General features: G+C 42.7%; 1 protein-coding gene across 8 annotated transcripts in view; it reads right to left on the bottom strand.

The window, feature by feature from the left end:
• Positions 1–632: 632 nt before the first annotated feature.
• Positions 633–23,238, bottom strand: part of ZFP90 (ZFP90 zinc finger protein) — a 28,192-nt gene continuing 5,586 nt past the window's right edge. For 4 of the 8 annotated variants that reach the window (XM_078357567.1, XM_078357566.1, XM_078357568.1 and 1 more), the window contains exons 3-6: positions 21,143–21,242; positions 10,099–10,225; positions 9,655–9,750; positions 633–4,756 (exon numbers count right to left, since the gene is read on the bottom strand). In XM_078357567.1, coding sequence (XP_078213693.1) covers positions 3,102–4,756; positions 9,655–9,750; positions 10,099–10,132 — 1,785 coding nt within the window. In that variant the 5' untranslated portion in view covers positions 10,133–10,225; positions 21,143–21,242 and the 3' untranslated portion in view covers positions 633–3,101. The remainder of the gene's footprint in view (positions 4,757–9,654; positions 9,751–10,098; positions 10,226–21,142; positions 21,243–23,238) is intronic. The other 4 variants (XM_008986123.5, XM_008986122.3, XM_008986124.5 and 1 more) reach the window with 1 other exon arrangement.

Raw genomic sequence — 23,238 nt, 5'->3', positions numbered from 1 at the left:
AAAAAAACTAGCTTGAGCAAAAGGATAAATTGTTGAACTGATGGGGAGCTCCCTAAATTCCAAAGAGAGCTTCAGAAATTAGGCCAGGTCCAAGGACATCAGGGAACAGAAACAAGAACACCATCATATCAACCTTGTCTTCTCCTGCTTCCTATCTCTGATAAGAAATTGGGTTCCAGGAAGCTCTAGGCCTTTATCTTTTTGGCCTAGCAACACAAAAGAGCAAAGCAGAGCTCCTTCCAGCTCTACTTTGAAAAAATTCTGGCAAAGGACTCTTATTAGCTGAACTAGGTCTCATGCCTGCCCCTAGAACTATCAGTGAGCTCCAGGGACATCCTGACGGGTTCCTACAGTCAGTACAGTCAGATTGTTGCAAGAGGTAAAGGGGGAAAATGCTGGGCAGACAAAGACAAGAGCTACCACAACACCGCTAACCAGAAGTTATAAGGATTGAAAGAAATGACAGATGTGAAACACTTGGCAAAATGTCTTTAAATTAGTAAGCATTCAGTAAATGGTAGCTATTAACTCACCTGGCTGTGATGGGCTTAGCAGTTAATTCCTCCTTCTTGGTGCATCACTCTTTAATCTTAGCCAAGTTCTGAAAATTGAAAAAGACAAACTGACTCCCATTAAACTCAGAAGGCTATTTATTGAAAGAATACAATGATGTTACAAGGATGCATTTCACGTAGCCCTAAAAGGCTGGGCATCCATAAGTGCATGGTGTATGGCTGTTGGGACTAAGAAAACCTTCTGTCCTCTGAAATCTAGGTGGCAAAAAAAAAAAAAAAGAAAACCTTATCAATGAGCCACACATACATGCTAAGCTCCCTCCCTGTCAATGATGATGTGCTGCAGTTCAGAGGGTGGTGGTTGGATCTAGGCCAGGCTCCAAACTCAAACCAGTGGTCTCCTTTGGATCTTCTGGAACTAAGTTTTTTTAAACTTCCATTAACAGTGGGGGCAGCACTCAGTTGGTTACAATTCATGCCATTCCTGAAAGCAGTTCACTATGGGGACCCCCAAACAACCAGTAGCAAAATGAGTTCCTGACAGGCATCCTAGCCAATCGGTAGGGAGGGTCTGAGTAGAATTACCCATTGTCAAGCTACATATCAGACAATACAAGCATGGCCTTGGCAGGGCGTGTGACCTAATCATGGAGTACCAAAAACAAGGATTTTTGGATGGTCAACATCTCAGAAGGGCAGATCTGCTATGAATATTCCATTTTGCATCACAGAGGACAGACTAACAGAGCTATATATACTACATTTCAGCCCCCGTGCACATTTTTTTTTCCCTGCAAAGAATGATGAATGCTTTGGTGCTGCCTCATGCCATCCAGGACGAGAGAAAGGCAAGCAAAGAAGCCAGTAGGAGAGGTTCACCATTAATACCACTAATATCATCTTGCCCCACAATTCATATTTAGGGCTGGGAAAATTTACCTATCTTTGTGAGGCAGCTCTTATATAAAAGGGATCAGCATCCAGTTGTGCCCAAATTTGTCTGCATGGTCAATGTCAAAAGACCAGTGAAGGTTCTCGAAATTCCTTTAGGATAGTCCATGGGAGGCATTACAGGATGGAGTGGGCCACTGAAGCTTAGCTGATGGAAAGGTATTATAGAACTAAATTTTAGTTGACTTGTGTATGTCAGGGTCTTGCTCTGTTGCTCAGGCTGGAGTGCAGTATTGGGACCTCAGCTCACTGCAGTCTCCACTCCTGGGTTCCAGAGATCCTCCAACCTCAGCCTCCTGAGTAGCTGGGACTACAGCTGCATGCCACCATGCCCCACTAATTTTGGATTCTTTTTAAAGAGGTGGGGTTTCACCATGTTGTCCAGGCTGGTCTTGGACTCCTGGGCTCAGTCTATGTGCCTTAGTCACCCAAAATGCTGGGATTACAGCTGTGAGCCACCATACCTAGCCAAGTTAATTTTTTTAATGGTGAAATATTTTCTTTGCACACAAAATGAGCCAGTACATGGTGTTACTCTAAACTGAGTAAAAGACAAAATTTATGGCAATGGGCAATTAGACTTATACTTTTCCACAATAAAATTAACAGGGGAAAATTCTCCTCTTAGTTTTGTGTTGTTTTCCCATTGATCTGATATTGCAGGCTTAAGCTAGTGCTTTTTCATGGGCGTGCCATAAAAAGCACAATAAGAGGACTTAATAGTTCTGTGAAACTGGCATATATTAGCTGAAGGTATAATAAGTGTAACTGGGAAAAGGAAAAAGTCACTAATAATTCAACCATCTACAGTTTCTGTTAAATTGTGGTTTGTAAGCCTCCAAGAAGTTGCTTTAAACGGTTTGTGATAAACTTGCATACATTTTGCTGCCACGTAGGCTTTTAGGAATTCCCAAAGTGTCCAACCCATAGGTGCTCGTTAAATGTTTGGGTATCTGATAGATCTTAAAATTTATTTTAAAGCCCTCTGAGTTCTAAAATACCTCTTCTCTGACAAGACCATGGGGCCCCAAATCCAGGAAACCTGCACTTTTAATCCAGCTTTACCCCTATAGGCTGTATCATACTGTAGAAACCACTTAATATCTTTGGCTTTCAATCTCTTCATCTGTACAATGAAGTGGTTGGGCTAGTTGATCTAATTCTTTGAATGGTGACTTCCTGGAGATGGAACTGGGTTCCACGGTGAAGTTAATGTAAGAGCTGCAGTTGGGTGCAGTTGTCAAGCAATTTTAAAAATGATTTTTGGTCATTACTGCAGGAATTAATTTTTTTTAAAGCTGTTAACATTGGGGGTTATAAGTCAAGATGTTGAAACTTGATGATCTCCTGCATACATATATTCAAAAGCTTTATAAAGTCCAATATATAGGCATTTAATTTCCAACCAGCTACATGATATATGTAGATGTTTTCATACCAGTCTGTAATCAGATCTGAGAATGTGGCTTTTATTAAAAAAAAATCTGTCTACTGGCAGTTTTCACCACACACAACATACAAATACACATATAATTAGTTACATTCCCAAGCTCTCTCTCTTTAAGAATCCTCTGATCCTGAATCAAAACAGCACATTAGCTAAAGCATTCTGGAAATTCCTTAACTTCAAGGTTCCTAGAGTTTATTTCGAGTGTGAATTCTCTGGTGTTTAGTAAGAGCTGAACTTCGACTGAAGTTTTTCCCACATTCCTTACAAGAATAGGGTTTTTCTCCAGTATGAATTCTCTGATGATCATGCAGGTTGGTTTTCTTTCGGAAAGCTCTCCCACATTCGTTACATTCATAGGGCTTCTCTCCAGTATGAGTTCTCTCATGCTGAATGAGGGATGAACTTTGACTAAAGGCTTTCCCACAGTCAATACATTCATAGGGTTTCTCTCCAGTGTGGGTTCTCTCATGTTGAGTAAGCGATGAGCGTCGACTAAAGGCTTCTCCACACTCATTACATTCATAGGGTTTCTCTCCAGTATGAATTCTGTGATGCTCTATGAAACTTGTACTCCTTTTGAAAGCTTTTCCACATACATTACATTGATAGGGTTTCTCTCCAGGATGAGAAATAGCTTGCTGATTAAAAGCCTGGTCACAATCATAGGGATTCTCTCCAGTATGGATCCTCTGATGGTCAGTAAAGTCTGTAATGTGACTAAAGTCTTCCCCACAGTCATCACAATGGTAGGATTTCACTTCAGTAAGAGTGCTTTCATCTTGAGTGAGAGATGAGTTGTGCTTGAAATCTATGCTGTAGTTATTGCTTTGGTAAGGTTTGCCTCTCTTATGAATCCTCATATGTTTATAAAGGGATGGGCTCTGACCAAAAGCCCTCCCACATATGCTACATTCAAAAGGTTTCTCTCCAGTATGAGTCCTCTCATGTTGGACAAGGGAAGAACATCGACTAAAGGCTTTCCCACATTCCTTACACTGGAAGGGCTTCTCTCCACTATGTGTGACCTCATGTTGAGTGAGGGATGTGCCATGCCTAAAGGACCTCCCACACAGATTACATCGATAGGGTTTCTCTCCAGTGTGAATTCTCTGGTGTTGAACAAGGGAGGAGCTGCGCTGGAAGGCTTTCCCACAGAGACTACACTGATAGGGTTTCTCTCCGGTATGGGCATTCTCATGCTGACCGAGAGATGAGCTATGCCTGAAGGCCTTTCCACACACATTGCATTCAAATGGCTTCTCCCCAGTGTGAATTCTCTGATGCTCAGTAAGCTGTGTCTTCCAGAGAAATGTTTTCCCACAGTCAGTACATTCGTGGTGTTTCTTTCCAGGATAAATTCCCTGATCTGTTCCATTAGGGAAAGCTCCCTCTCCTTTATGAGTTTTCTCATGTTTAGTAAGTGACGATCTATGAATAAAGGCTTTTCTACATTTATCACACTTATAGGGTTTCTTTTTTGCAGGAATATTATTCTGATTAAGTAAGTCTGCATTTTGTCCCAAATTGCTTCCAAGGGTCTCACATTCACTAGGCCTTATTCTTGCAGGAATGTTAAGTTGTGTAACCAAATCAGTGTTCAATCTAGAGTTTTCACCAAATTTATTTTGCTCAAAACTTTCTTGTGGTGTGATTATTTTCTTCTGGGTGGATGCCTCTGATCCCAGATGTCTCTTCCAGTTTTCTTGTTGCCTGTTTAACTGGCTGCTAACATCCCAGGAGTCTTCTAATGTAGCACATGAGAGATCATCTGTGCAGTGGGATACTTTGGATGCATCCTGCTGCAGATGCGATGATTTGAATTCAGGCCTGGTCTTCCAGTCTGAAAGAAATCCAAAGTGCAAAAGTCCTCTATTCCTTTCTGTTGAAACAAACTGCTACAGTAGGAATGAAGAAAGAAATATAAGTTACACATAACTCTGTTTTGAAATCAGTCCTGTATCCTGGGAAGAAGACCCAAAATGGAGAAAGGTAAGAGTGAATAAATTACACTGAAGACTGCAGATCCAGAGTATGTGGGTGGTAAGATCCAGAGAATGAGGAAAGCCCATCTAGGAGGGCTGGTTAGAAAATAAAAAAGTAAGTGAGCAGGACTGTGTTAGGCACAGATACAAATGGAACAGGATCATAGTTCATCTTAGGATCCTGTAACTCTCCATGCCTCCTATCCTTTTATAAACCACCACAAAATCTGTCTTCCTAATGCATCCATTTCATAATTTCTTTACTGTCAACTCTGAGGTTCTGGGTTTCATTTCTCTGCATTTGCTGCAGAGAAAATCTGTACCCAGTGATATAACTGAAAAGATTATTTGAAATACTACATTTTCTCAGTTTGTAAAGTATAACCCTTGGAGATCAAGGAGGTCCTTGATCAGGAGGGAAATCATCTTTGCCTTTACAATTGGTACTATCGTTTCCATCTATTTGAGCTCTGGTTTTATACTAATTACCTCCCTTGACCAAAAAGAATTTATTTCAAGCTGCCTAATAAATTGATCTCTAAGTCCATGCTTTTACTTCAGAACACTGATACAAGTGAATTGATTAATTTTTAGGGTTTAAGAATGGTAACTTTTAAATACTAAGGGCAGAGAGCTTTTTAGAGTGATAGAAATGTTCCATATCAATAGGAATTTGGGTTAGACAGGTGAATGCATCTGTCAAAAGGAACTGGATGGTACATATAAGAATTGCATATTAGGCCGGGCGTGGTGGTTCACGTCTGTAATCCAAGCACTTTGGAGGCCAAGACGGGTGGATCACCTGAGGTCGGGAGTTCAAGACCAGCCTGACCAACATGGTGAAACCCCGTCTTTTTCAGGAAAAAAAAAAAAAAAAAGTTGTACATTTCACTGTATGTAACATTTTCTTTTAAAAACTAAAATAAATATTAAATTCTAGTTAATGACATAACATACATGCTAAAAGTGTAGGGGTGAAATGTAATTATGCCTGCAACTTACTTGGAAATGCATCAAAAAAGTAAGATGGATTGATAGATAGCTAGATGAAGAAATACATGATAAAGTAATTAAAACAACATGTTAAAAAAGCAAATAATATGTTAACAACAACAATCATGTGATAATCTTGGTGGTAGGTATGTGGTATTGACTGTAAATTTTTTTTCAACTTTCCTATTTGAACATTTTCATAATAAAATGTTGAGAGGGAAATCACAACAATAACACCCTAAACTTCCAAATTCCTTATCCTACAAGGAGAACTGACTCAACTCCTGAGGGCCAAAAATGCCTTGTGTTTTTTTAAGAATCCTTCTAAGTGGGACTTGTAAAAATGCTTGTTAAAATGAATAAATGAGAAAAGTTCTCTTCCCAGCCAGCTCCTAAATAGGAGCTTGAATAGAAACAAGACAACATTTTGGCAACTAAAAAAAGGGTAAAACCATCAGATGGTATATTATTAAATCTGAGTTTTTATAGTGTAGATGATATAAATGATATTTGTTGTCAGGGAAGGAAGAAAAAAATATATTAGTATATATCAGGTCTTATGGGTGAGACAGACCTTGAACTCAAATAACAAATGGCTTTGGATAGGCAGAATATATTGCCTAATGAGGGAAAAGATATGCTACTTACAGAGAATACTAAGAGAAGTTCAACCTAAGGGGATCTGTTTTAGCAGGAATAGAAAGATAATACTGGATGATAGGGAACTTTTTTTTTTTTGAGACAGAGTTTCACTCTTGTCACCCAGGCTGGAGTGCAATGGTGCAATCTTGGCTCACTGCAACCTCCACCTCTCAGGTTCAAGTGATTCTCCTGCCTTAACCTCCTGAATAGCTGGAACTACAGGCATGTGTCACCATACTCGCCTCATTTTGTATTTTTAGTAGAGACGGGGTTTCTCCATGTTGGTCAGGCTGCTCGTGAACTCCTGACCTTAGGTGATCCGCCCACCTTGGCCTCCCAAAGTGCTAGGATTACAGGCATGAGCCACCGTGCCAGGCTGATAGGGAACTTCTAAGTCAAGGAAGTTTCTATTGCCTATAGTAAAGTACAGAGAGTAATAGCAAGGTTTTGTCAGAAGTTTTAAAAAAACAAAGTATTAGGCCAGGCATGGTGGCTCATGTCTGTAATTTCAGCACTTTGGGAGGCCAAGGTGGGTGAATTGACTGAGCTTAGGAGTTCATAATCAGCCTGGGCAATGTGGTGAAACCCCACCTCTACTAAACTACAAAAAATTAGCTGGGTGTGGTGGTGTGCACCTATAGTCCTAGCTACTTGGGAAGCTGGGGTAGGAGAATTGCTTGAACCTGGGAGGTAGAGGTTGCAGTGAGCCGAGATCACACCACTACACTCCAGCCTGGGCAATAGAGTGAGACTTCATCTCAAAAAAAAAAAAAATAAAATAAAATAAAGAGATAAGATAAAGAATTAAAACCCAGTGGCTGGGCGTGGAGTCTCAGGCGTATAATCCCAGCACTTTGAGAGGCTAAGGCGGGTGGATCATATTAGGTCAGGAGTTTGAGATCAGCTTGGCCAACAGGAGTTTTAGTAGAAACCCCATCTCTACTAAAAATACAAAAACTAGCCAGGCGTGTTGGTACATGCCTGCAGTCCCAGCTGCTCGGGGGGCTCAGGCATGAGAACTGCTTGAACCCAGGAGGTGGGGGTTACAGTGAGCCAAGATCATGCCACTGCATTGCAACCTGGCAGACAGAGTGAGAATCTGTCTCAAAAAAAAAAAGATAAGTAAACTCTGGTGTGGTTCAGCAACTGACAGAGTGAGAGTCTGTCTCAAATAAATAAACAAGCAAATAAATAAATAAATAAAATCCAGTGTGGTCCAGCAACTGATGAATAATTAAACAAAATGTGGTATATCCATACAACAGAATATTACTCAATGGTAAAAAAGAATGATGTACTGATACATGCTACAACATGATTAACCTTGAAAACATGATGCTAAGTGAAAGAAGCCAGTGCCATATTATATGATTCCACTTATGCAAACTATGCAGGATATTAAAAAATCCATAGAAATAGAAATTAGATAAATGGTTACCAGGTACTGAGAGGAGTAGGGAATGGGGAGTAACTGTTAATGGGTATGAAGTTTCTTGCTGGGGTGAGGAAAATATTCTGAAAGTAGATAGCGTTACAACTATCTAATACTACTCTCTGAATATATGAAAAAACCACTGACCTACACACTTTAAAGGCGTGAATCTCATGGTATGTGAATTATATCACAATAAATCTATAATTTAAAAAATCCACTTGATTTATAAAAGGAAAAAAACAGAGTGAGCTATTCCAGTTGGGAATTATAGCAATCTAAATCTGGGACCTCAGCAGGGGCTCACACCTATAATCCCAACACTTTGGGAAGCAGAGGTAGGAGGATCAATTGAGCCCAGGAGGTCAAGGCTGCAGTGAGCTGTGATTGAGACACCGCACTCCACCCCAGGTGACAGGGCTAGATCCTGTCTCAAAATAAAAAATAAGGCTGGTGTGGTGGCTCATGCTTGTAATCTCAGCACTTTGGGAGGCCAAGGTAGGTGGATTGCTTGAGCTCAGGTGTTTGAGACCAGCCTGGGCAACAAAGGGAAAACTGGTCTCCACAAAAAATTAGCTGTGTGTAGTGGCACATGCTTTCAGCCCTGGTTACTTGGGAGGCTCAAGTGGGAGGATTGCTTGAGCCTGGGAGGCAGAGGGTACAGTGAGCCAAGATCACGCCGTTGTACTCCAGCCTGGGTGACAGAGTGAGATCCTGTCTCAATAACATAAATAAATGAATAAATAATTAAAAAATGGGGGCCCTGGTTTACAGTGCCACTAGTAGAAGTTAAAAGGCAAGAAAATCTAAGCTACATCTCATAGGAAGAAAATAACCTGGGTTGAAATAAAAGACTAAACTAATTGTGGTGTCCGGCCTGAGCAATTAAGAATCCACTGGATTCTAACAGGCAAGGATAGAAATGGGAAATAGGCAAGGTAGCAAAATATACTGGTGGGGGGATGAAAGGTGATGAATTTAGATTCTAGGTATACATATGAACTATGTGACTTCTGAGAAGGAAACAAAGTAATCATCACACAAATAAGGAAGACTTTTGAGTCTACTGCATAGAATAAAGAGCTGCAACTAGCAGGAGGCAGGCACCCTGGTAAGGAGGTAACAGAGACAGGAGGCTAGGCAGGTTCCTTAAGGCAGTCACTTATGGGAAAAAGCAATAAAAGCTAAAGACCTAAAGCTAAGAAGCACTTAACAGGCAAGGAAATGGGAGAGAAGGATACTACAGGAACCGTGGAGGGAGGTAATGAGTCAATTCAGCATGAACGTGAGAAGGAAGGAAGATGGTGGTGAGGCATGGAGTCTGAAGGCAGGTTATGAAGGGAGGGAGAATTAAGGAAGCTGCAGGTGTTTCCTACAAGTCTGGGGCTTCTGACAGTGAAAGCAGCATGACTAAACAAGGAAGAGATAGGAGAGTTCAATTCCGAATGAGTAACAGAAGGGATCTCTAATTAACAAAGGGAATCAGAGGCCACCAGCGGAAAAATAAACCAGCAAGAGCTGGAACACTTTTTTGAAGATGAGAGACCTACAAGGTATCAGCCAGGTGATGGCTTCAGCCTCCTGTGCAGATCTAGGAGATCCCAAGCCAGCTGCAGGAGGGTACCTCCCCCTCCCTACGTTGTGCCATTATCTGCATTCATTCCTAACACCTGACTCTCACTCATTTACCTGGACAAAAAGGTCTTTGGATTTCTCCCTCTGATATCCATGGCTCTTCTCCTTGCTCCAATTTGAAGATCACCTCTGGCTTGGAAACTTGATATCCTGCTCATGGGTAAATACACAAGATTTGGTTGTTTGTGCAAGCGGACAAAGAACCCTCCTAAGGACAAGTCAGTACTAGTCCTTGATCCTCAGGGACTCTGAAGGAAAAAAAAGGTGCAACTTAAGGAGTCATGCAATCAAATTGCCTATTTCCAGTTTTGTAAAATAAAGGCCTCTTACCTAAAGAGCAGGCTCAAAACCCCATAAAGCTGGGTCCCCATGAGATTAACAAGCTCTGATCCCTGAGCACCCTGCTCACAGTTACCTACACTCTGGGCACCACCACTACAGCAACCAAGGAAGGAAAGACCTAGCAGCAGGAAAGACACTCAGAGAAGTGGTCCTTACCAAGAGAAACCAGGTGGCTATAGTTCTCCAGCATGACATCCCTGTATAAGCTCCTCTGAGCAGGGTCGACATGGTACCATTCTTCCTGGGTGAAGTCCACAGACACATCTTTGAAAGTCACTGATTCCTGTAAGATCACATTCCTGCTCAACTGGGGATCAACCCCACAAATGTTCCATGGCAATGCTGGGAACATACTGTGAGATCTATCAGAAATGGCGATCACACATTTGTTAGATTGAGGAGGCAATGTTGGGTTATATAAACTCATTGTTTATATAATTGTGTAAAGAATCTAGTATGTCAGGCAGGAAAGCTATGGGCAATTTGTCCTGCAAACCTGTATCCCTCCCTAGCTATCTTCTTGGTTTCCTTCAAAGCCAAGCCTTTTTATACAACATCAATTCCTTGTTGCCCATTCCCTTTCTTTTTTACAAAATCCAAATACAGTAGGCAGTATAAAGTGGTAACTCTCCTTCACCCCATAACCAATCCCACTTTACTTTCCAGAAATAACCACTCTTAATAGTTTGGTGTAATCACAAAGTTCCTTGTCCATGTTTTTTAACACCTCACCCACCCACTCAATCATACTCACACCTCAACACAGAATCCTGTTTTATGAAATACCATATGTATTATTTTACAACTTGCTTTTTGCATTTAGCTATGTATCCTGGAGATCTTTACACAGTGGAATAATTTCTTCTTATTGAACTGCTTCATAGTACTCTATAGTACAGCTGTATCACAGGTACCCACTGCTTAAAACCAAGAGCACCTCACTGTATTAAGAATAAAGTGCGGCAGGGCATGGTGGTTCACTCCTGTGATCCCAACACTTTGAGAGGTCAAGGCTGGCAGATCACTTGAGCCCATTCACTTCCTTTGTTACAGGAGCCCAGGAGTTTGAGAACAGCCTGGACAACACAGTAAAACCCCATCTCTACAAAAGATCAAAAAATTAGTCTGGCATGGTGGTGTGTGCCTACAGTCCCAGCTACTCAGGAGGCTAAGCTGGATCACTTTGAGCCCAGGTGGCAGAGGTTGCCGTGAGCTATGATCATGCCATTGTACTCCAGCCTGGATGACGGAGTGAGACTCTGTCTCAAAAAAAGAAAGTAAAATGCAATTCCCTCATGGCTCACTAGACTGTCACATGCTGATCTTGATATTCCTTGACTACATCAAACTTGTTCCCACCCCAACCCTAGCCTCCTGCATCTCTACATGGTTGACAACTAGTTACCAGTTATTCTGGCATCATCTCAAGCATGGCCTCCTTGGAAAGGCTGTCTTAGCACCTCCACTATCCATCACATTATGTGTTTAATTTTCCTGCTAGTCCAGTTATCTCACTGCCTAATTCTTTTAACCTGAACTCAAGAATGTAACAGATTCCAATAGAAAGGACACTTGTGCTTCTAGCAATAATTGGAAATGAGCTTATTACCTTATTGTTTGTCTCCCTGCTGTAAGCTCCATGGGACAGAGATTTTGTCTTGATCACAGTTACATGCCTGGTAACTAGAACAATGCCCAACACATAGTGGGCGCTGGAAAAATACTTGCTGAATAAATCAATGAACTAATCCATGTTAACAGGTACTGAGATTCTTTCCAGTATTCTGCTAATACAAACATTACTGTAATAAATATTCTTTGGGTGAACATGCTAGCATTTCTCCTGACTTGCTAGCTAGAATTAGAAAGGCTAGGTCAAAGGTCTTTCACGGCTTCTTACCCTACTCCAATCCCTTCTTCCACCATCCCATGGACACACGGCTGGCTGAGGTGCCCCATGCCTCCCAATTGTCAGTTCTGATGCTTGTGGGCTGATTGTCTAGCATCACTTGGCCTCGTTAAATAATGAGTCACCTGTGACCATGGCCTCCTTAAGCTATGTCCTTTTGTGGAGTGCAGTAGCACAATCATGGCTCACTGCAGTCTCGATTGCCTGAGTTCAAGTAATCCTCCTACCTTAGCCTCCAGAGTAGCTGGGACCATGGGCATTTACCACCACATCCGGCTAATTCCTGGTTAGACTCTGTCTCAAGAGTATATAATAAAGGATGGTAAAGACAATTAGTGCAAAAAGACATTGAAAGCAGAGCTAAGTTAGCTGGAGCAGGGAGGGAAGATTTCACAGAGGCTTCAGCTTTATTCTGTACTCTTCTCCTATTTGCTTAGCTAGCTGAACTGGATTCACTCAAATTCCTCAAGGGTACCGTTCTCTCCTCCCATTTCCCATAGCTAATTCCATTTCATACTTCAGGTGCTGGTTAGCAGATCTCCAGTGGTTTTCTGATCTCCCACTGGACAGTCAGCTTCCCTACCATGTGCTTTAAACCACTCTGCACACCTACATTATTCAAACAAACCTACTCTATTTAAAACCTATCTATTTAATGCATGTCTTCCGAGTTAGATGATACACATTATGAGGGCAGGTATAATACTTACATTATGAGGACAGGGATAATACTTTTGTTTGTTTTTTAAAATTCTCCAGTACCATTGCCCAACAAGTGCCTGACTCACACTAGACATCTGTTTCCTGAATGAGGTGAGCCTTAAGGAGATGGATGAAATTTGATTATTAGAGAAAGCAAGTGTGGCCCCTCAACTGAGTGAGGTGCATGACCGTATCCTCACACCATACTGGCACCTCTGCCCCATATTCCTGCTCAATACTTGGCTGTGTCCCTGCAGGAACAGGGAAGGGTTGAAACAGGGGCCATTTTTCTGACCACGGTTAGAGATCTGACCGACTAGGTATTTACAAGATGTCTGGCTTTATTACATATACTGTGGCCAACTAAAAATGCAAAAGAAAAACACTGCAGTCCTTGAATATGGTTCAGTTTATTTTAAAAGCGTTATTTATTAGAGCACAATACGAGACAATACACAGTAAGGTGAGGTGCTGCAGGCGCTCAAAGCAGGAAAGAGCGGGACAGGGAGGGAACACTTCAAGATAGGCTCTGTACCAGGTCCTAAGAGGTAAGTGCCATTTGCATGGAAGAAGAAAATGTGGGAATCCAATCCAGGGATTCGGTAGCTTGCGAAGGGAGGCTGGTCTTGGGAGAGATACAGCTAGGAAAGACAAAGGGGTTGGACCAGCCATTTTGAGGTAAGTGGTGAGAAGTAAAATCTTCTTTCCATTGCCTACTCTGCCCTCTAGACACATTGTCTCTTTGGTTTAGTAATAGTCATTACCCAGCTAGGACTCCTTTGCTTAACTGGTTCCTCACATTTAACATAGGGCCTCCTGGTTTCTTTTGTTTTGTTTAATAGAAATGGAGTCTCGCTATGTTGCCCAGGCTGGTCTCAAACTCCTGGGCTCAAGTGATCTTCCTACCTCGGCTTCCTAAAGAGCTGAGATTATAAGTGTGAGCCTCTGAGCCTGGATGGCCTCCTGGCTTCATTCTGCTTTCCCAAAGAGTCTGCACTCATGGTGAAGAATGTGCTGACCAGCAAGCACACCTCTGCTCCAAGTCACTCATCATTTCTTGCTTTGACAAGGCAACCACTGGCCTCTGTTCTTTAACTCTTGATTCCAACACCTTTTTTTTCCCCCTGGGCACTATCAGAGTCATTTCAAAACACAAATTTGCTCATGTTCACAAATGCTTCACTGCTGCCGGGTGTAGTGGCTCATGCCTGTGATCCCAGCACTTTGGGAGACTGAGGCAGGCAGATGGATCACCTGAGGTCAGGAGTTGGAGACCAGCGTGGCCAACATGGCAAAATCCCATCTCTACTAAAAACATAAAAATTAGCCAGGTGTGGTGACAGGTGCCTGTAATCCCAGCTACTCAGGAAGCTGAGGCAGGAGAATCACTTGAACCTGGGAGGTATAGGTTGCAGTGAGCCGAGATCGCACAACTGCACTCCAGCCTAGGCAACAAAGCGACTCAGTCTCAAAACACGCACACACCCTTCACTGCCTCCCAGTTTCCCTATTCCTGTCACCCTCACCCTAGGTGGTGTCATCATCTCTTACCTAGACTATTGCTACAACCTCCTAGTTCATTTCTCCTCTCACTCTTGCCCTACCACCCAAGTACATTTTCCATATTACAACCAGAGAGATCTTGTTAAAACCTGCCAGACTGCTGGGTGCGGTGGCTCACACCTGTTATCCCAGCACTTTGGGAGGCTGAGGTGGGAGGCAGGAGTTCCTCATTGAAGGCCAGGAGTTCCAGACCAGCCTGGGCAACATAATGAGACCCCCATCTCTTAAGACACAACAATTTTTTAAAAGTAGCTGGGCATGGTGGCTTCCATCTGTGGTCCCAGCTACTTGGAGGACTGAGACAGGAGGATTGCTTGAGCCTGGGAGTTCGAGGCTACAGTGAGCCATGATGATGCCACTGCTTTCTAGCCTGGGTGACAGGGCAAGACCCTGTACTAAAGAAAAATTAAAAAAAATTTAAAAAGAACCTGCCAGATCAAGTGACCTCTGTTTCAAGGCCTCCAATGGTACCCTGATTCATTCCAAGTTAAGCCAAAGTACTTTATAGCTGCCTATAGGCCCCTCACAATCTGGGTGCCAGCTAGTTCCCCGACTTCAGATCAAGCCTCCTCCCCTGCCTGCAGTTCTCCCCTGCACCCACCCCGCCCCCCTTCTAATTCCTGGAAGACACTAAACCTATTTCCTCCTCAGCGCCTGTGTTCTACCTGTTCCCTCGACTTGACAGCCTCTTCCTGCATGTACGCCTGTGGTTCCCCACTCACTGGCTTCAGCTCTTTTGTTCAAATGTCACCTCATCAGAGCAACCTTCCCTCACCATCCTACATAAAATAGCACCCCATTCAACATTCTCACTGTCTTTTTTTTTCCATAGCCTTTGCCACCTGACATATTATATGTCTATTTACAGTTTGTATCCCACAGCAGAATGTAAACCTCAAGAGAGCAGCAATACTATTTATTTTCTTTACGGTTGAATCTCCACTGCCTAGAACAGACCTGGCATGTAGTAGGTACTCCACAAATATTTAACACATTTTTCTTTTGAGACAAGGTCTTGCTCTGCTGCCGGGGCTTTGAGTGCGGTAGCACAATCATAGCTCACTAAAGCCTTGACCTGCGAGGCCCAAGCAATCTTCCTGTTTCAACCTCCTAAGCAGCTGGGTGTGCACTACCATACCTGGCTAATTTTTTAAATTTTTGTAGAGACAGCGTTTCTCCATGTTGCCTTGACAGGGAAACCACTGGCCTCTGTTCTTTAACTCTTGATTCCAACACCTTTTTTTCTCTGGGCACTATCAGAGTCACTTCAAAACACAAATTTGGTCATGTTCACAAATGCTCACACCTGTAATCCCAGAACTATGGGAGACTGAGGCAGGCAGATGGATCACCTGAGGTCAGGAGTTGGAGACCAGTGTGGCCAACGTGGCAAAATCCCATCTCTACTAAAAATATAAAAAGTAGCCAGGTGTGGTGACAGATGCCTGTAATCCCAGCTACTCGGGAGGCTGAGGCAGGAGAATCACTTGAACCCAGGAGGTGTAGGTTGCAGTGAGCCGAGATCACACCACTGTTGCGCTCCAGCCTAGGCGACAGAGCAAGTCTCTATTTCAAAACACGCACACACACCCTTCACTGCTGGTCTTGAACATACAGGCTCAAGCAATTAACCTGCCTCGGCCTCTCAGAGTGCTGGGATGACAGGTGTTAGCCACTGTGCCTCACTCTTAAATATTTAATAAATATTTGTCTTGATTAAAACTTAGATTCCTCAGTGTGAGCTTGTGAGCCCTTCATGGCCTAGTACCCTGGCTACCTCCACAGCCCTACTCTGGCTTCTCCTCCCCTCAGACACTAACATTTGCCCATGCAAAAGAGTGCTCCTGTAACCAGAATGCTCTTTCACCTCGGCGAGCATTGCTTCAAGAGCTCAGCCTTTCTTCCTCAGCCTGGCGAAGACCTACTCTTCACTCTTCTCCAAGATTTGGTCAAGTTCTCTGCTCTGGGGCCCTATTCATACCCCAGGTCTGGGCTGGGTCCCCTTCCCATCCCAGCAGCTCTCCTCCCTGGGCCTCTCTCTAGCACAGCTCATAAGACACTACTGTTACCTACTGATCACTCCTACCAAACTGTGCTCCTAGAGGGTCATGACCTTGGCTCAGGCACCTTCAAATCTCCAGAGGCCAGAACCAGTTTGGTACATAAAAGACAATCAGGTCAGGCACGGTGGCTTACACCTGTAATCCCAGCACTTTGGGAGGCTGAGGTGGGCAGATCACCTGAGGTCAGGAGTTCAAGACTAGCGTGGCCTATATGGCAAAACCTTGTCTCTACTAAAAATACAAAAATTAGCTGGGTGTGGTGGTGGGCACCTGTAATTGCAGTTACTTGGGAGGCTGAGGCAGGAGAATCATTTGAACCTGGGAGGTGGAGGTTGCAGTGAGCCAAGATCACACCAGTGTACTCCAACCTGGGTAACAAGAGCAAAACTCCGTCTCAAAAAAAAAGACAATCAAAAGTTTGCTAGAGTAAACAGGTAAAATGTACTCTGAGATGCTTGGTGGAAGTTAGTCGCTCTGAGTCAGATCAACCTCAGGGCATTCTCATGCTGTAGTCATACCTTAAACCCTAATAAATGATTCAGTAACACCTTGCAGACAGCTCATCCTTCTTCCAAATATAACAGGACTTCATCATCAACCCCTTTTAAAAACTAAGTTATTAAGAAGTATCACATATTCCCTTTCCTCATGCTGACAAACAAGGATCTTGGCCAAATGGTGGAGCCCAAAGCAAGGAACTAGGAACAGCATACACTAAGCTGAGAAGACTCAATTCCATGGGCTCCTAAAAAGCTCGACAATGCATAGTATCTCTGAGTACATCTCACAACTCCTGGAGATCCAATTACCTCATCAATAACATGACTTCCCTGAACTAGAAAAATACAGAGTTTATGAGCAGATGGGGTAAAAGTGCCTTCTGGGCACTTCCAGAAGGGACATGTGCAAATACAGAGTTTGCCCAACTAGAAAACATCACATTTACTGAATTACCGGGTCTTTATTGCCGGCAGCCACAGAGGACCCACATCTCTCTAACCCATGGCCCCGAAAGGAGGGTGTCAAGAACTTCTATGCCCAAAAACCACCTCCTGATTGGGGGTGGGGGCGAGGGGCTTTGGACATTCCGTAAACCACCTCCTGGGCAGGGGTGGGGGCGAGGGGCTTTGGACATTCCAATTGTTACTTAAGTGGTTCACAGAAGTCAAGGGAAGCGTTAGTTTACACATTGTCTGGGTAGGGTGGAAGTTACAGACCTTAGTTGCTTATTACAAGTCTTACAATGGCACAGGGGCCAAAATGGCGTTGGTTTGGGCTGCTTGCCTGTCACATTAGGGTTACAGAGCGGTTTCAATGGAAAGCCGAAGTACGGTCGAGGTATGCAGTTTTTACCACGTCACGTTCCCCCTCGTTTTATTTACAGGAATTAAATCATTGATTTCTCAAAAAAAAAAAAAAAAAAAAAAAAAAGTACTCCCTGTGGAGTCTCCAGTCAGTGCCCTCTAATACCAGACCAATCATAGTTTAATAAGATGAGAGTTGACAGCGTTAACTAACAAGGGAGTAGAGAGAGAAGAAGTATCACTGTCAACCTTTGCACACACTGAGATTCCTAACTGCATCACTATCTTCAGTATTCCAGACTGGAAACCTGGACCTTGTCCTTGACTCTTTATTTTTCCTTTATGCCTTGCAGTCACCAAAAGCCTCAGAAATGTCTCCTGAATTCAGTCCCTTGCCTTCATCCTTCAAATCCAGCTAAAGTCCTCCCTGACCAATGACAGCATTAATCCAGGTAACGGCAACCTAGATCTACACAGTCTAATATGGCAACCACTGGCCACATGTGGCTATTCATTGTGTTTTTAAATTAAGGATTTAAATGTTCACTCAATTACCAACTGGTTTTAAATACTGGAAGAAAAAGAAAAAGAGCAAACGAACTTACAAGTCACACTTGCAGTGTAGCTAGTCCAAAGGGGCATGTGTGATTAGGTAAAATATATAACAAGCCAGGCGCAGTGGCTCATACCTGTAATCCCAGCACTTTGGGAGGCCAAGGTGGGTGAATCACCTGAGGTCAGGAGTTCGAGACCAGCCTAGCCAACATGGAGAAACACAGTCTCTACAAAAATACAAAAATTAGATGGGCGTGGTGGTGCATGCCTGTAATCCCAGATACTTGGGAGGCTGAGGCAGGAGAATGGCTCAATCCAGGAGTGAGCCGAGGTCATGCCACTGTACTCCAGCCTGGTGACAGAATGAGACTCTGTCTCAAAAAAATAAAAATAAAATACACACTAGATTTCAAAGACTCAGTACCAAGAAAATAATGTAAAATACCTCATTAGTAATTTTAAAATATCAATTACATATAGAGATGATAATATTCTGGATATTTATCTGGATATATTGTTTTAACCATGTATTACTAAAATTAATTTCACCTGTTTCTTTTTACATTGTAGCTACTAAAAATTTAAAATTACATGGGATGGGTATTTATTTGGGACACCACTATTCTACGTTGTTCTAGGTCTCCACCTCAGGCCATCTTCTTTCTCTCAAACACTGCCTCCTGTCATACACCCCAAGCTTCTGCTATATGGACTCTGTCCTGGTAACAACATTCTCTTTCATGTCTCTTTGCCTTTATACATCCTATTGTGACCATAATGTACTTTCTTCTCTCAGTTCTACAGGAAAACTTCCTGGTCATCCTTGTAGAAACAGTTCACTGTTCCATTCCCTCCTGAAGCTTTCCCGCATCCTCTGTGCTCCCCATCCCCCACAGCATTCCCCACAGCATTTGGTCCCCATCTCCATGTCGGAACTGTAGCCATCAAGTTGCATTTTTGTCCCTCAAGAATTTCTTAAACTCCTTTTCATTTCAGTATGTTAGATAAAGTGAACTCCAAGTTTCTCTTCAAATAATCACTATGTCAGTATGTTCAGCTCTTTTATTATTTAATTCTCTATTTTAAAGTTTAACTTCCTAGTTCTCTGCACTCCCTTGCCTCTAGTTTCAGTAAACAACTTTCCCGCCAGTTCTAATCAGTAATTCACATCTGTTCCCCTGGTTACTTGCTTTGACCTGAGTCGCTCCTGGTCATCTGCTTTGATCTGAGTTACCCCGGTCACCTGCTCTGACCTATCCTGTAAACGTCCTTCCCACCAAACGACCCACCCCGTCACTCTGCCTAGTACCTCTGTTCTCTTTAAAATAGCCAATCGGAATTAGCTTAGACTGTGTGGCCCAACCCTAGCCAACAGGGGAATGACACAGCAGTAGGGGCTGCCTACATCAGGAATAAGAACCCCTTCTCCTCTCTTGTCCAGGTGTGCACTTGCCATTGCTCCATCTGTGAGACGCACCCTTCTATAGAAGTAAATTGCCTTGCTGAGGAGGTTTATATTTGAGTGCTACTTCTTTTTTGGCACTGAAAATTTACATATAACAAGTACCTCCAACACTGCAAGTGGAAGAGTGTTCAGAATGACCTGGGCAGCTTTTCTAAACTGCCCATGCCTGGAGGGTCCTGCCCAGTATCTTTTAAAAGCTCCTCAGGTGGTTCATTATCAAAGAGCAACAGCTGAGATTTCTTGAACACTCCCTGCTAGGCAAGCACTGAGCTCAGTTATTTAGGTGTACTCTCACCACATTTCCCCGCTGAAGCCTTGTCACCACCCCACAGGAAGCATGCACCACTTCCTGACTGGTTCTGAAGTGTGACCCTGGTTAAGAACCACTGCCTGGGCTGGGCGGGGTGACTCATGCCTGTAATCCCAGCACTTTGGGAGGCTGAGGCAGGTGGATCAAGAGGTCAGGAGTTCAAGACCAACCTGGCCAAGATGGTGAAACCCCTGTCTGTGCTAAAATACAAAAAAATTAGCCAGGTGTGGTGGTGTGCGCCTGTTGTCCCAGCTACTCAGGAGGCTGAGGCAGAAGAATCACCTGAGCCCAGGAGGCAGAGGTTGCAGTGAGCTGAGATTGTGCCACTGCACTCCACCCTGGGCAGCAGTGTGACTCTGTCTCAAAAAAGAAAAAAAAAAAAAAAAAGAGAACCACTGCCTGGCACAGGGCAAGCATCCCAAACACATCTGTTGAGTGAATGGATACAGAGTTTGGGTAATTCTCACCGAAGGAAAATGAGGAGTTGTTTCAGAGATTGAAAACTAAATGTGAGGCTGGGCGTGGTGGCTCATGCTTGTAATCCAAGCACTTTGGAGGCCAAGGCAGGCAGATCACCTGAAGTCGGGAGTTCAAGACCAGCCTGACCACCACGGGGTGAAACCCCGTCTTTAAAAAAAAAAAGAAAGAAAAAGAAATGTGGGTTAGTGAATTAAATTCTTGGATTATAAAAAGCAGAGGCAAACAAAAAAATTATGGCATTAACAGCCAAATCTAAAGCTGGTTCTTTTTATGCACCAGCCAAACAGAAAAACCTCTGATAAATCTGGTAAGAAGAAATTTTTAAAAGATGAACTTAGACATAGGAGGATAAATGAAACAGTGAAATACACAATAGTGTGTTAAAAAATGCAAAAACTCCTAACAAAGTGGAAAACTTTTAAATTCTAAACTACCGACGTGGACACAAAAAAGCAAAAACCTCCATAATTGAGAAGGAAATAGAGAAAATTGTTGCCAAACCATCTTATCTACAAAAATCCTGGATCTAAATGTTTTACAGGTAAATTCTTTCAAAAGACAGAAAAAGGTGAAAAGCAATCTGAATGTTTCTACAAATTAAGGATAAGCATGACACCAAAACCTGTCCAAGAGAGCCCTTTCTCTCTGATGGCTATTTCACTTAATAACACAGATATAAAAAAGTGATCAACTAGGCTGGATGTGGTGGCTCACACCTGTAATCCCAGAACTTTGGGAGGCCAAGGCGGGTGGATCACTTAATGCCAGGAGTTGGAGACCAGACTGACCAATGTGGTGAAACCCCATCTCTACTAAATATCAAAACTAGCCAGACATGGTGGTACACACCTATAATCCCGGCTACTTGGGAGGCTGAGGAAGGAGAATCGCTTGAACCCAGGAGGCAGAGAGGTTGCAGTGAGCCGAGATCACACCATTGCACTCCAGCCTGGGCAACAAGAGCAAAACTCCATCTCAGAAACAAACGAACAAAAGAGATCAACTGTATTTTGAAAAACTTATATACTGTAACCAAATGGGATTTTATCCCAGCATTATGTATAATAGTAAAAATTTCAGAAACAACCTAAATGTTCTATGAGAAATGGCTAAATAAATTTTGGTACATTCATACAAAGCAATATAATACAGTCATTAAAACAGATTTAAACAACAACATAAAAAGAATCCTCATAAAACTGATAGGAAGTTTAAAATATGTTATAATTTAAAATGTTTAAGGAGAAAAACATGCATGAGAAAAGGAAATTCCTCAAAACAAATACAGAGGTCCTAAGGAAGAGAGATCATAAATGCCTTTTTTCTATTAAAAAGCTTAGATTATTAAGCAATTATTACCTAGAATATAGAGAGCACTCCTAAAAATCAACCAAAAAAAAATCCAAAAATGGGCAAGGAACTTGAATAAACATTTTTCCAAAGAAGATATACAAAGATGTTCAAAATCATTAATCATTAGAGCAATGCAAATCAAAACTACAATGAGATATCACCTCACACATACTAGGATGGCTACTATCAAGACAAAACAGAAAATAAGTGTTGGGGATGTGGAGAAACTGGAACCTTTTGTGCACTGTCGTTAGGAGTGTAAAAAGGTACAGCTGCTCTGGCAAACAGTATGGTGGTTCCTGAAAAAAATTAAACACAGAAGCCGGGCCCAGTGGCTCATGCCTTTGGAAGGCCGAGGTGGGCAGATCACCTGAGGTCGGGAATTCAAGACCAGCCTGACAAACATGGAGAAACCCTGTCTCTACTAAAAATACAAAAAAAATTAGCTGGGCCTGGTGGCACATGCCTGTAATCCCAGCTACTTGGGAGGCTGAGGCAGGAGAATCACTTAAACCCAGGAGGTGGAGGTTGTGGTGAGCCAAGATCATGCCATTGCTCCAGACTGGGCAACAAGAACAAAATTCCATCTCAAGGAAAAAAAAAATTAAACACAGAATTATCATATGACACAGCAATTTCACTTCTGGGTATATAACCAAAAGAATTGAAAGCACAGTCTCAAAGAGATATTTGTACCCCCACATTTAATAGTTCAATGCCTCATGCATGTTCAGTGCCATAGCAGCATTATTCACAATAGCTAAACATGAAAACAACCCAAGTGTCTGACAACAGATAAATGGATAAGCAAAATGGAATTGTATTTAGCCTTAGGAAGGCTTTTATTTTAAAGCATTGTATTCAGCCTTTAAAAGAAAGGAAATTCTGATATATGCTATGACTTAGATGAATCTTGAGGTCATTATAATAAGTGAAATAAGTCAGCCACAAAAAGATACATACTGTATGATTCTGGCTGGATGTGGTGGCTCACACCTGTAATCCCAGCACTTTGGGAGGCCAAGGTGGGTGGATCGTCAGGTCAGGAGATCAAGACCATCTTAGCCAACATGGCAAAACTCCGTCTCTTCTAAAACTACAAAAATTGGCTAGGTGTGGGAATTGCCTGGGCATGGTGTCATGTGCCTAGGGTCCCAGCTGCTCAGGAGGCTGAGGCAGAGGAATCACTTGAACCAGGGAGGCAGAGGTTACAACGAGCTGAGGTTGCGCCACTCACTGCATTCCAGCCTGGCGGCAGAGTGAGCCTCCATCTCAAAAAAAAAAAAAAAAAATACAGTGACACACCATCTCTACTAAAAATACAAAAAATTAGCCAGGCATGGTGCTGTGTGCCTGTAATCCCAGCTACTAGAGAGGCTGAGGCAGGAGAATCATGTGAACCCAGGAGGTGGAGGTTGCAGTGAGCCAAGATTGTGCCATTGCACTCCAGTCCAGGTGACAGTAAGACTCCATCTCAAAAAAAAAATAAATAAAGTAGAAATTCTAAAAATAAATTAAAGTAATACAACACAGAAAAGTATGAAAAATCATCTTATTTTTGAAACAGTTCTTAGGGGAACAGGTTTTGACAT

Source organism: Callithrix jacchus, chromosome 20 (genome assembly GCF_049354715.1).
Source record: "Callithrix jacchus isolate 240 chromosome 20, calJac240_pri, whole genome shotgun sequence".
Classification (NCBI taxonomy): domain Eukaryota; kingdom Metazoa; phylum Chordata; class Mammalia; order Primates; family Cebidae; genus Callithrix; species Callithrix jacchus.
This window is presented reverse-complemented; position numbering and strand designations above follow the sequence as displayed.